The sequence below is a fragment of the Microtus ochrogaster genome, chromosome 4 (assembly GCF_000317375.1).
Source record: "Microtus ochrogaster isolate Prairie Vole_2 chromosome 4, MicOch1.0, whole genome shotgun sequence".
Taxonomy (NCBI): Eukaryota; Metazoa; Chordata; class Mammalia; order Rodentia; family Cricetidae; genus Microtus; species Microtus ochrogaster.
This window is the reverse complement of record NC_022011.1, coordinates 81,954,597-81,969,027: the sequence shown is the minus strand read 5'-3', so window position 1 is coordinate 81,969,027 and position 14,431 is coordinate 81,954,597. Positions and strand designations below refer to the sequence as shown.

General features: G+C 43.9%; 1 protein-coding gene across 4 annotated transcripts in view; it reads right to left on the bottom strand.

The window, feature by feature from the left end:
* Positions 1 to 7,309: 7,309 nt before the first annotated feature.
* Positions 7,310 to 14,431, bottom strand: part of Rapgef4 (Rap guanine nucleotide exchange factor 4) — a 260,996-nt gene continuing 253,874 nt past the window's right edge. For all 4 annotated transcript variants that reach the window (XM_005346569.3, XM_005346570.3, XM_026778805.1 and 1 more), the window contains 2 exons: positions 11,540 to 11,594; positions 7,310 to 8,526 (listed from right to left, as the gene is read on the bottom strand). In XM_005346569.3, the coding sequence (XP_005346626.1) occupies positions 8,399 to 8,526; positions 11,540 to 11,594 (183 nt within the window). In that variant the 3' untranslated portion in view covers positions 7,310 to 8,398. The remainder of the gene's footprint in view (positions 8,527 to 11,539; positions 11,595 to 14,431) is intronic.

Sequence of the window (14,431 nt, the reverse complement as noted above, 5' to 3'; positions counted from 1 at the left end):
GCACTGTCCCTGGTCACAGGTGTGCAGCACTGTCCCTGGCCACAGGTGTGTACCACTGTCCCTGGTCACAGGAGTGTACCACTGTCCCTTGATCACTATGACCAGTCTCATTCCAGGTTATTTATTTATTTATTGATATGGTCATGGGTAGCACCTATCTCTAGCAAATGGAGCCTCATACCAGAGGCTCTCCTCTGTTCTGCAGCACGAACAACAGTCTTTAGCAAGGTAGAAAATCTCGAGTTAACGTGACTCAAGGCCCCCAACAATGACCTGCCAGCCTCTAAGGTGGGGTGGAGAGAACAGGAGGAGATAGAAGAAACCAGGTGACTGGCAGCCACGATTGCCAAACAGGATTGTGCCCAATGAGGAAGTTTTAACATCAAACACTCTGGGAGGCTATGATAAAATCCCCTTGTTCATATTTTCCACAAAAATCAGTGGTGCATGTGTGTGTGTGTGTGTGTGTACAGTTCAGTTATGTGTTGACTTCTGTGGAGTCAATTTTAATAAATAAAGCACAGGGAAGAGCAGGAAACCCCAGGGGACTGATCACACTGCCTTAGAGGAAGTCCTACAGCTTTCCTTAAAGGGGCCTTTTCTTCATGGGGAAAGCCTTTCTGTAGCTGACTTACAACACATGGAGGATCTATGGAAATTTTATATAAGGGCTGTCCACACATACATGCACACACACACACACACACACACACACACACACACACACACACACACACTTCTGTATTAAAAACTCCAGGGAGGGAAATACTCATAGGTTGTTAGACTAAAACCTCACTGACCATTTTGCAATGGATAACCAATTTGTACTCTTCCCAACTGGCCAGCCCTGAAAACACATACAGACTGAGCAGGCTGTATTTAGGAATATATATATGTCTATGTACGTAACAACAATTAATTTAAAAAAAGGCCCCAAATTCAAAAGAGAGCAAGGAGAGGTATATGGGAGGTTTTGGAGGGAGGAAAGAAAAGGGGAAAATGATGTAATTATAATCTCAAAATAAGAAAAGTAATAAAGGGCTGGAGAGATGGCTCAGTGGTTAAGAGCATTGCCTGCTCTTCCAAAGGTCCTGGGTTCAATTCCCAGCAACCACATGGTGGCTCACAACCATCTGTAAAGAGGTCTGGCACCCTCTTCTGGCCTTCAGGCATACAGATAGAATATTGTATACATAATAAATAAATAAAAAAAAGAAAAGTAATAAAAAAGAAAAAAATCGTTCAGCTAGAAGATAAATTACCTCCTAAAGTAGTTAATTTTTTTCAGACAAATAAACAAACCAAAAGAAAACCACAAAATACCTCCCTGAGCTATTTTTCAGGTGGTCTCAGCTACTCAGGAAGGTGAGCCAGGAAGTACATCAATGGAGATGCACAAGCTGAGGCCAGACTGGGCAGCATAGCCAGACCCCACCTGGAATAAGTAGATGCATACATACATGTACACACACACACACACACACACACACACACACACACACACACAGTCTCAACTGCGATGTTTTGCAAAACTAAATCTCATTCCTGAGCTTCCAAATATATTCCACTGATTTTATTCTGTGGCATCAAAAGTATACAGTATCAATCCTCTGGGGTAAAAAAGATGGGCATCCAGAGCAATCTCAGCATGAATGAGGACACCAGAATTCGGTCGATTGACTAGTGACCCCAGCTTTGGTTAGACTCTGTGCATGCAAACTTGGCTAACAAATTTATTTCTGTGTGATTCCTCAGCCTTATTCATCTTCTGGATATTTAGAATAAAATGCCAGGCATATGTACCGGGCACAGAGTGGGTGTTGAATACACTGTAGAACTGATGGGCACAAAGCATTGGTAACTGAACCAGCATAGCCAAGGCCATTCCCTTCCAAAGTCAACATTTAGAAAACTTCACTTTTAAAGCTCTGAATTCCTTAGCGGCCTTTCTTGTCCTCCGACTAGGGAATAAAATAAGAATTTCCTTCTTCTCCCTGTGGCAGGCATGTCTTGGCATGCCAAAGAGCTTCAAATCCGTGTTCCAGACTTTCCAGTTGTTCTACAGACGCACTGTGAAAGGCTTATGTGACATCTGTACAATAAACCCATAGTACAGCCTCGTATCTTAGTCATCCTCACCCCACCCCCACTCACAACTGTTTCCCTGTTGACTTAACGTTATTCATTTGCTTGTATTGCTATTGAGAAGGAATTCTTAATTAAAATGGCCTGGCATCACCCAGGTCACGTGGAGTGTCACAAGTGACAATCCCTAATTTATTGCAAACTTGGCTTCATGCTTACAATTTCATTTCTGAAGCCAGAAATACAAATGGATTTTAGAATGACGTGTGTGCATGAGAGAAGAGGGGACAGGATCGTTGACGAAGAGCTGGTTTTTTAGGTGAAGTCTCAGAACCATGCAGAATTGTTTCTAGATTGTGTGGGCTGAACTTCTCAATGAACACCCAGGCCACATGAAAATTGAATTTCTAGTATGATTTATGCGGGTAAGAGCTGTGTTTTTAATTTAACATTTTCTGTTTGGTTCTCTTCCATTTTTTTAATCACTTGATCTGTAGGTAGGAAGTATGAATTTGGGGATGGAGAGATGGCTCAGAGGATAAGTGCACTTACTGATCTTGCAGAGGACCAGGACGCAGTTCCCAGCACCTATATCAGGAAGCTCACAACCGCCTGTAACTCCAGCTCCAGGGCTCCAACAAAACCTTCTGGCATCCTTAGGCATCTACATACATATGGTGCATGTAATCCCATGCAGGCACACACATATACACGGAATTCTTTAAAATCATGTTTAATAAAGAATTTCCCCTTCTCTTCCTCTTCATTCAGCAAATTTTAAAGTGCTAGCTGTTGCTGCAAAGAATTTTTAAGCCATCACTGCACATGGACATCCATAGGTCCAGAGGAATCTGGTTTAGCACATCTGTCTAACCTTAGTAACACAGGTTTGGGGTACGAAGGGCAAGTGCTTGCCATGATTCCCAAACTGTCCCTCTTCGCCAAGTCCTTTTCAATGACTCAGAGCTCTTGTGGAGGTTTCTCTGTTTCCATCTTTTTGGAATATATGAGCCCAAGTTCGCAGCCCAGGTCTGTCCACCATAGCCTATGATAGGGATGGTGACATCCACAGGGAAGTCCAGTTGACGGGCACTCCAGCAAGGTGGCAATAACTAGAAAGACACCCCTCTCCCCGACCCGTGCATAGGAAGTGTTGATGTTGGGGTGAGGGGCAGCAGGAGGGGAGTCCCAAGTCAAACCCAGACCTAGCAACGCTCAAGCTTGACTTCTTTCTCTTGTCCTGTGTTGCTGCCCTGGACTGCTAAAGTCACCAAGACAAACACTTGAAACAGGTATTAGCACCAGGTCTGAGTAAACCCCAACAAACAAGGGTGGCAGATTCTCCCGTGTTCCCACCATATGCTGCGGTCACTCTAGCAGATGCTTTGCAAGACGGTAATGACATCCCATTCCCTGCTTTTACCGTTTGGGCAGGGCGACCCTGAAGCTCTGCCCTGGTGAGGTGGTGGGACAGAGCAAAGTGTTCAGTCTAGGTGCGGAAAGGGTGTTGGATAAAGTGTGGTGACCTCTGTCTGACAACATCCATGGATTTGAACAAGAATTACCTGGCTTCAGTGTGTGAGCATCAGCTCTGGGCTACTATGGAATGGAAGAAAAAGGAAGAAAGATCTAGAGTTACACAGTATGCAATTGGGAAGATTTATTGAGAAGACCCTGGTCTGAGGCCGTAGCAAGGAGCCAGAGGAAGACTATGTGCATTGATCAGGTTGAAAATGACGTGGCCTTCGCTGGAACGTATAATCCCTGGTTTAGCTTAAGCTCGTATCAGAGTCAAGCACATTCCCGGCTCCAAGGTCCAGTTGTAAAGTCCCACATGCTACTGATTGTTTTGGCTTCTTATGGTCTGCCTGGAAACCAAGCAGAAAACTGACAAGTGTCACTCTGGGACAGCCACGGCAGTTGCAACTCAAGATGGCTAGAGTCGGGTCAGGATGGAGCCGTCCAACACAGTGCCATTGGGCTGCCCACTCGCTAAAGAGTTTTAAATGGGAAGTTTCGGTTTCTTGGGTATTATCACAGTAAGTTGACACATGTCCTACAGAAGACTGAGGTGGGCACGTGACTGTAGGAATCTTGATCCACCTCTGGCTTGTCACATCTGAAGGTTTTTGTAGCTGTCTCTGCCCTTCCTTTCAAACACTGCATACTGAAGTAACTAAGGTGTTCTCCACAGGTCAGGGCACTGAGAGATCGGGTCCAGGGTCCAGGAAGTTTCCACAGCACTTGGTCTCCACTCTCCCCCTAAAAGTCCACCTACCGGTTGTCCCTCCCTGCACTGTCTTCCTTTGTCCCTCCCTCCCCCACCTGATCCCCCTGTTTCCACTCCCCACTGCACCCAGAGAAAGGGATAATCACACTACAACCCACAAACCCAGAGAGGCTAAGGAACAAGTTCTCCCTGGGAAGGGGAAATGGAAACATTTCTCTCTTAGAACACATTCTCTTCCTCTCTCCTTCAGAGCTCAGCCCAACTGCCTCTTCCACCGGCCACACTTCCTCACCTGAAGTTAAATCCTCATTTTACATGCTAACCCCATAACCTCCCCTGAGGGGGCTTTTATAGTTGGCGGTCTGGTTATGCAAGTGGTTTCTCCTCTTTCCCGCACTGGGCGAGAAGCTCTGTGAGAAGCGGAACTCTCTGCGGTTTGTTGCAGCATCGAATCTTCGGTCCGCAGAGGCCTCCTAAAATGCTTAAGATCTGAGGAAGAAAATTATATTTTGGTTCATGGTCAGCAGTTCCAACCATCGTCCTTTGGCCACATTGCCTTATGGTCTGTTGTAGCCCATCGTAGAGGAAACTGCTGGCATCAAGATTGCCCAGTAACAAAGAGAGAAAAATAAAAGAGCTGGAATCCCAACAATGCTTGCTCCCAGTGACCTCACTTCTTTCCATAGGCTCCGCCCCAAAAAGGTTCCACTATCTTCCAATGTCACCATGAGCTGGGGACAAAAGACTTCAACATATAGGTACTTTATAGACACTCAAGATCCAAACTATAACACATCCTAACCACCATCTGCTAACGAATCAATGAACCAACGAACAAATGGAAAAAGTGACCAGCGAGAGTTGAGTTGATGGTTTCCCCCAATTTATAAATAAGTAAAGGCTGCTGGGGCCTGCTCGTACCATCCTCCACTCTGCTATGTAGGACAGATTCAAATCACTCGGAAGCAAGACGTGTAATGCATTTGAGATCAACAGGCAAAGGAAAGCGATTCAAGGCAGGGGCTTTTTTACCACACTGCTCCCTCTCTGCTGAATTTTTATTATCATCAGGAGCACAATTTGAAGCCGAGTGACACTTCTTTTAATTTCCCCACACTGGTAGTCATTGATCAGCATGCATAGCTGGAGAGGCGATGCCATTAAATTCAGGAGGGGAGAATATTGAACCTGCATGGCATTCCAGCGCTGCTGCGAGAGCTTAGGTACCGGACACTACGTTGGTGACCTTGCTGAGCAGTTATGTTAAACACTTAAATCTATAATTTTCTACTGGAGCTTTAGAAAAGAAAAGAAATATTCTTTTTCTTCCCCCCCTCACCCCACATCTTTCAACAAACCTCATTATCCTTCTTATGACCTCGTAGGCATCTCATTTTCTTTTGGCCTGTTTGCAAGTTTCGCAGGATTTACTGCATTCCCCCCATTCAGGAAGGGTTGCCTGGCTCTATCCTTTTCAGAGTACCAAGTTTTGACCTCATCATTTCTACCTTGAATAAAGGAATTTAATGTATTTATATTAAAGCCAGTCATAATTAAAACCTCTCTTATTTTATAGTAATTGTTCTTCTCATTTGGGAGACCAAGGGTAATACACATGGGAGATGATGTATTCATTTTTAATAATGTTGGAAGCAAATTAAAATGAGGTTATAATGTGTCAGTCACCATGGAATTGGGAAATGGAGCTGGTGAGCTCAGGATACCAGCGTCCAGGGAATGTAGGAAGGAAGAGGGTAAGATCAAAGCAAGGAAGAATGCACAGTCAGCCTTATTATCCAGAAATCCATACCGGTAAAAACTTTGCAGCTGATTGATGCCTATGATATAGTGCAATATTGGATAGTCATGACTATAAGAAAATTTACTCTGTGGCTTTAAAAATATTATTACCGTGTAGTAAATCCAAGGCATTGTATGTGTGTACTTCTGGGCAGAAATCAATACCGCACGAAATAACACCTCTATTCTTTAGGGCACTAAAAAAATAAATAAACACAGAAATCCGTTTACTTGTTTTAGTATTTGGCAAGGTGGGTTTTAATTGTGAGATGTTACACACATTTTAAAAGGACCTCTTAGCGCCCTTAATATGTTAATGAGAACCAGGGCTTATTTATAAGAACTGGATATACTATGCAGTGGCCTTCAAACTTATTTGAAGATTGTCTTCAAATTTTCTTGTCTTCATGGTTGTATTTCTGTCTATGGAGAAATAATGTGAGTTTGTGAGGCCAGTACAGCCTAAAATACAATATGGACAAAAATAGACTTCCTTAAGAAATGAGCAGGTCCATAACAGGAAGAATTTGGGTATCTCCTTCTTCAGTATTTATTAACAGCTTCACACTGAGAGATAAGAAGATACCCCACACATGCAGGGCCACCACCCAGAGCCTCTTCCCGCCAGCAGCATCTCTGAAGGCCAAAGGGTGATGAAAGGGTGAACAAAATGAGGCTGATCCATACAACATGTATTGACCAGCCGTGGAAAGGAACGCACAACTGACCCAAGCTGTAATGTGGAACAATCACAAAGGCATTATGTTAAATGAAAGGAGCCAGGCACTAAAGGCTTGTATCGCGTGATTCCAATTAGCGGAGGTTCAGAGCGAGCTCTTATCGACGGAAAGTAGATTAGGGTTGCCCGGGGTTGGGAGGAGAAATGAGAAATGAATGCTAACGACTGTCCCCTCTGCAAGGTGACAGTATGATGTCAGACAGTGATACTGGTGTTCCCAACATCATGAGCATACTCACTGGAAGGATTATTGTATGATTTTGTTTCAAGTAAACAACAGCAACAAAAACCAAGTTCAGGCTGAGTGTGAACTTAGCCTGTACAAGGCCCTGAGTTCTGTCCTCAGCACATGCACAAAAATAAATAAATAAGTAAATGGTAAAAAAAAAAATCCAGCACCCACCATACTTGAAAGTGAGACTTCCTGTATCCAAGAAAATGACAACACAGCTATGTCTTGTCAAGGGTATTTAATGAAGATACTGGCTGTTATTTACAGAAGAGATATGTACAGACAATGCCTACACATTAAATGTAGTCTAATTGTGAAAACAGGAAAAAATGTACTCCAAAATTTCATACTAAATAAATAAAAAGGAATCATTTGGCACAATGTCTATCATGTAGCGAATAAATAACTCTATACCATTGATCGCACGACCTATTTACAATCTATCTGAAAGTGCAAAACAATTGCTGAAAATTAAGATTTTTTTGTAGTAACATTTAAGTCCAGAAAATACGGTTTTCTTCATCGGTAACAATAAATTTGTAGAGGAAAGGTTTTTAATGCCCAGGAAAATATCTCAATTTTGAAAAATGTTTTGTGCATATTGTGCTCTTCTGGATGCGTTCTCCCTCTGAACGCCGACGATACTAAGAGCCTCAGTGTTTCTTAGCAGTTACTACATACGCGATCCTGATTTGTAAATTTGTAAGAGTTACAATGTAAACATATTTTCTATAGTATCATTCGGAAATTACAGACCAAATAGCCACGATGCTTCATTGTATTGTGGTGCGGGTTCTAGTCCTTCAGAGGTAAGATTATGAAGATGGAGGAATACGACCTATAATTTGGACTTTTATGGATCCTCCACACCCTCCCCAGACCCCATGCCTCAAATCAAGGTGCTAAGTGAAAAAAAAAAACCATTCAATTATATCATCATCAATGTATCTAAGTCAAACCCACCAGGCACAGTCTCCTACTGCAGCCTGGAAGGGGATGTCAGGGGCTTGGCATTCCTCAGCAATTGCGTTTCTTCCTGTGAGCCTGACGACAGCATGGTTGGAAATGAAGAAGGGTGACTATAACGGATGACCCCTAAGCTATGGCAGGTCAGCGTCACACAGGTCCAATCTCTTCCTCTCGTGTGGGATGCTCGGAAAGCTGGGTGTGGCCCTGAGGGGGTCTCGGGATGTGTCTCTGCTCATTCTGGAGAATTCTCTAGTGACAACACAGTCAGTAGTCGCACGCACACAGGGCGTTTCGGAGAGATTGTGGACTGGAGACAGAACACCGCTCAGAGCCCTTCGTGTGCCTAGGGCCTGCGAGGCTCTAATCTGTGTGACATCTGTGATAAAGTTCTCTGGTTGTCAATCACATTTAATTGCCGTACATAACTCCGGACATCCTGATGGTTTTTATTAGCTTGAGCGGCGTCGGGATCTGTTAAAAGAAGAGCAGGCAGAGTTGGCATTGCCTACTATCTGCACGTGAGATGCAGCTTTATTTTCCCCACTGGCTGACCACATTCATCACAGATTCCCTGGGTTCTGCCAAGACCTGGCCACGCACCACATCCACACAGAACTGCTTCGACTTGGTTGGTCCCTCTGCTCCCTCCTACCCTCCAGTTTTCCTTTCTTCCCTGGAACCATCTCTTTTGATCATTTTCTTCTGCATTGCACACCGGGAAAAAAAATTAAAAAGGGTACCAAATAAAAAGGGAAGCATCTGTCTGATGGCCCTGGTGGCAGATGAGAATTGTTTTCCCTTCCCAGCTCACCTCTGTGTCTCACACCCTGTCTCCACCTCCTTTGATCCGGATGAGGACCAATGTCAAAGATACAGTTTCATTAGTAACTCACAAGAGTACTTAACACCTGGACCGCATTGAAGCGAGCCAGTGGGCATCAGGCCTCGTAGGCCCCCTGAGCTTGCACGCACATACAGCAGCGCTTCACTGTATGCCCCTGGGCACGGTCCAGACTTGGGACAGGCCACCTTCCGGCTAATTGATGACTTCTAGTACAGCTTTCTTCTCTGACGTGACTTGCTCTGATCTATTTTGATCTATCCATGTGAGCACCTGGGCTATCAAAAAGGTAAATGGATTTTATTCAAACCAGGACTCCAAGGAAAATCTAACACCCATAGTTCCTACACACATTATTTATTAGAATGAAGAAGGCCAGATTCAAAAGCAGAGTGGAAAACTGGAAACACAGAACCTTGGGAAGCGGCTACCTAGTGGCTCCTGAATGCAGCCACCACATAGAAATCTGTGTCCAGACCAGCTGGGTCTTCCCTGTGTTTCTGTTTCTTCTTTTTATCCCTCCTTCCCTTTTCCTTTCATTCTTTTTGAAACAAAGAGTCTGAATTTCTCCCCTGTAAAGTTCCCCAAATTGAAATGGAGCCCCTATAGGTTGTTTATACACAGCCCAACCCTCTGCTGCAGTCCACGGGTCAGGGACTGATCGGGGAACTATTCCTTTCTCTAGCGGTCAGCAGGAGTGGCCAAGTTGGAATCTGGACTCTGGACTGAGTTCTCTCCTCCCACCCCAACGCTGCTTTCTGAAGTCCAGTTGCTCCTGCTAGATCCACCCACAACTCCACAAGACAATCAGAACGCCATCTGCATAAGGAGTTGGAGGGGGTGAAGCAGGTCTGAGCACAGACGCAGAGACAAGCTACAAAGGCCCCTGCTTGCTGTAAGAACAAACTCATCAGTATAATTATCACATATAAATAATACCACAGCGATCCACAGAACACACTGTGCTTAATTTCCTCTGCTTCCCACTGGCAGTATACTCTGCATGTACAATGTACTGTAATTACATTGTATATATCCCCACAATGTTTATGAATCTATTCCTATAGCTTTATCTATAGATTGTTGACTTCAGCGACAAGCAGCTGCTGTTTACCCACAGTTGCTGATAAGTTCAACAAATGCACTGGAAATTTATAACAAAAAACATTAAAAATCCCTCACTTTTCTCAAAGATATGGAAGAAGGTAGAATTTACTGCCCAAGAGGCTGGTGAAGCAAGGCTGATTCTTCTGTGGCTCCTGTTTGGTTCTAGAACCTCCCCGAGAATCCTTCCCAAAGGCTCTGAGCCCTCTCCAGCACACAGGACTTTGCATGTGATTTTGAGAATGTTTTGGAATCTTCTGAAGGGACGTGGATTCTGGCTAGTAAAGCCTGTTTGTTGTAACTGGTACTGCTTCTCCCCACTCTCAGTCGATGTATGGTCCCGTCTCTCACACACAGAGTAAAGTAAATCACTATAGGGAAGGATGTGAGGTGCTTGACCGCTGGCCGGATCCAGGCCGGAGGGGTTGGTAACATGCAAGACCGTTCTCATTTTCAGGAATTGAGAGGGCACGGTTGTATGAATTAAGCTTTTTTAAAGCCCTTCTCACTCCCTAAGCCAAGATTACTTTCTCTAATTGTTTTTCTTTCTTTCTCCTGAACGTTAAAAAAAAAAAAATGAAGCGTGAGTAGCTCTGGCATTCTATGTTAGCAAGCTCTGGCTTTGGGCCAGAGCCACACTACAAAGAGCATACTACTGTGATTTTTAAAACAAGAACCTGTCAGTCTCTTAAGACAGGATCTGCTGGAGAGGATGGTGAGGTAGGCTGCTGTCTTATCTGTGCCATCGGCTCATGTTGAGCTAAAATGCCAGCCTCTCAAATGACTCACACAGTGGCAGTAGCACCGAACTTCAAAGGGTTCACCTGCTCTCTCCCAAACCAGACCGAGGGAAGAAAGCTCTAGACCTTATCCCGGGTCCTAGGCCAGCAAAGACAGCAGCACCGACCTAGTGTGGCCAGTTGGCACGATGAGGAAACCGAGAAGTCCCAACAGTTTAAAACAGTCATCTGCTAAGAGTAATATTTTATACCTACAAAAGCATAGCACTGGTACTTATGACATATGGCCAACATTTAAAAGAATACCTGGGAACACTACAAACGTTATATAAAATTCTGCCATGGGACCTTTTGCCAATGTGTTATAAACATTAATGCATTTTCGAGAGACAATAAATTATCTTCAGTTTATAAACAATGGTGCTGATTTTCCAAGGGTTGCTAAGTTCCTTGGCACTGAGCAGTGCGTCACGTCAAGAGCAGCACGGGGAGGCAGGCTTTCACGGGCCTTTGCAACCTGTTCTAGCTACATCGGCATGAGCAAAGGAAGCTCCTTCAAACCCACTCACTGAAAGAGCATTCTGACCCATATTTTCTTGTGTTACAGCAACATGACTATATCTTCTTAATCTTATAACAGCCAAAGTTCTTAGACCCAAGGCACATGTGTGCTTCATGGTCCAAATTCCATTTGACACAGTCAAATGCTATCCAGACTCCTAGGGTGTCTTGAAAGTCTCATTAGAAAGGACTTAATCGCAACCACATGCACGGCAGCATGCCGTAACTCAGAACTTACTGAAGGGCTGGCTTCTGTAGTACCGCACGGTTCTGGCAGTATTGGCGATCATGCGCTGTGAGGAAGAAGAGAAGGGAAATGGCAGTCAGTTTATTGCATGATCTGCCAAGGGGGAAAACATTAGCTATTCCAACAACACTTGGTATCACCAGAGACAGCAGCATGCCCTGGCATGCCCTGGCATGTTGACGCTCGGAAGGCACCTGGTTGATATGTAACTTGCAGAGTGACGTTAATGAGGCATCCTAGTACAAAGCGCTTGCAGGTAACGAATATTCATGGCTTCATGACACAGCTCTTTGTCTTGCCCTGGGCCTGCGCCTCATGTTGTAAAAGTGCACCTGACACTCTGCTTTGATGCTGAGAAACTGCTTCCCCCGTCCTTTGAAACTATCTAGGATCTGAAGGAGGTTAGCTTTCAAGTTTCTCCCAGTTAGCAGGCAGTGAGGTGGTAGATTACACGGAACAGGAAGTCCGAATATTCTGCTTGGGATTGTTGCTGCTCACTATGCTTTCCTGACCCTTGTCAGTGCCAGAAAAAGTTTCTGTTTCAATCTGAACTCTGTTTTCCTTCCTTCTTTGTTTTTGCCTCCTTATATTTATAACTCTGCCATAATAACATTGTAAGAAACCAAAATGGTAAGAATAAGTAAAACCATGTAGGTTATAAACTCAAGGGGCAAACACATTTTTATTCTGGTGCATTTCCTTCTGATTTTATAAATATATATGTATTTGTATATATGCTTGTATCAGGCATATATCTGAAAACAATAAAAAAATAATAAAAATGGTTTTGGTTTCTTGAGAAAGGGTTTCTCTGTGTAGCCCTGGCTGTCCTGGAACTCCCTCTGTAGACCAGGCTGGCCTCAAACTCAGAGATCCACTTCCCTCTACTTCCACCGAGTCCTGGGATTAAAGGTGTGCGCCACCAATGTCTGACTAGCCTTCTGATATTTTAGAAATGAACATGCAAATTCATTTAAAAAGTTAAGTCATACTCTGTATGTCTATTTGATTTTGGTTTTCACTTTTACATTGCACTGAGATTATTCCCCACGCCATTTGCATCTTAAACATTCTCTAAGAAGGACCAAAACTCAGTTGGCCTTTGTTAATTTTGTCAGTCAGAGATCTTAATTTCTTTAAAGGCTTTGGTTGCAATACAAATTTAAAAGAGCATTTTTTGTGTGTGTTGCATACAGACACAAAGGAAGCAGAAGGGCTGGGGGATGGGGCCTAGTGGGAAAGTGCTTGCTGAGCAGACGAGAGACCCCAGACTTAGTGGGCAAGTAGAAGAAAAGGATAGACATCTCTACCACGAAGGCTAGGAACAGAGACCTCAGACTCCCACAGAAAAACCCTGGTGAGGCCTAAGCACCATTCTTCAGCCAGATGTCAGGTTTTGTTTAAGCTACTTGAGCAGCAGCTTGGCTTGGGAGTCCCTGCTCCTGGACTTGGCTTCTCAGATTCTGAAGGGAACTCTGCAGAGTGGTGGATGAATAGCTCTCTCAGCAGACAACTGGAAAGGTTCCATCTGGGTAAAGCAACCCCCTATTTCCAAGGAGCTATGTAAACCAGTCCCCACTTTTCGCTCTCATAGGCCTTGGTTTTGCTAATGTGCAAGAAGATGCCTTTGAGGCGACGATGGAAGAGCCAAGGCCCACAGATGTGTATACAAGAGCATCACAATGTGCGCTTGCCGTTCCCTTCCATTGCAGGGCTCTGGCAAGCGGAGGCAGCATGTGTCTGTGAGGGACGCTTTCTCCCACACAAAGAGGCCATCAGAAAAGTTGCTCAAACTTTACTTTCATAAAGGATCCTAAAGACCAGCAGGACTGTTGATGGGCATGAGAAACAAACGACCAGTACCTCCAAGGAAACGTAGCATACAATGTATAATTAGCCTCTGGTATACGGAGCCTCAGAATAAACAGTAACTATGATAATTTCCCTGCTAATTTACTTTAAGCTGTTTCTTCACTCCTCTGAAGGCTCTGCATCGGAAGGGCACAAGTATATTCCATGTAGAATTATTGTAATTCTTCAGATATTGAATGGAGTGTAATTACCGAAAACCCCATGAAATGCTGCCAGTATGCCCCTCTGAAGAATAATAAAACAATTAGCAGAGGTCAGAAACCTCTTCCTATACCATTTTGTGGGGAGTAATTGTTCTGCTTTTTAGTTTTGAAAGATAAAACATCTCATTCTGACTTTAGTTTTAGTCTGCTCTTTATAGCTATCCTCTGAGGCTTCATAATTTTTTAGCTCATTATGTAGTTTAAAATGTGAGAACAATTGTTCAAATCTGTAATTTCTAGCCCCGAAGTTCATTTTACCCTTCCAAATCTTTGATTAATTTTCACAATGGTTTTAATTTTGACGTATCCTTTTAATTGTATTGCCAAGATAACTTCAGCTTAACTTCAAAATCCAAATTGGGCTTTATAAGGAGGTCCATTCTTTCTCCACGTGAGGTCCACACAATAATGTTTGATGGTGTGAACTCGGTGATGTTAAGTGAGGCCACCAGCATTGCTGGCCAATCCGTGCTTATAGAATTTTCCAGGGGGCCGAAAACGGGGGGGGGGGAGTTTAACATATTTTAGCTCCAACCTCTTTTGCTTTGCACCCATTGACACGTGCAATATTTAATATGCTACTGAGACTCCAGGAGTCACCCCCCCAACATTCCAGGGTGCATAGTGCCTTCTATAGCCTGCTTATACACCATGGCTTCCGGGTGTTCAAGTACACCCAGCAGTGCGAATGCACCACCTCCAAAGTCAACCTTCTCATCTATAACCATTTCTGAACTAGAAGTTCATTGCTAGTTGGAGTCAAAAGTATTTCTCCCTCTTCTTTCCAGTCAATGAGCTCTGGAATCTT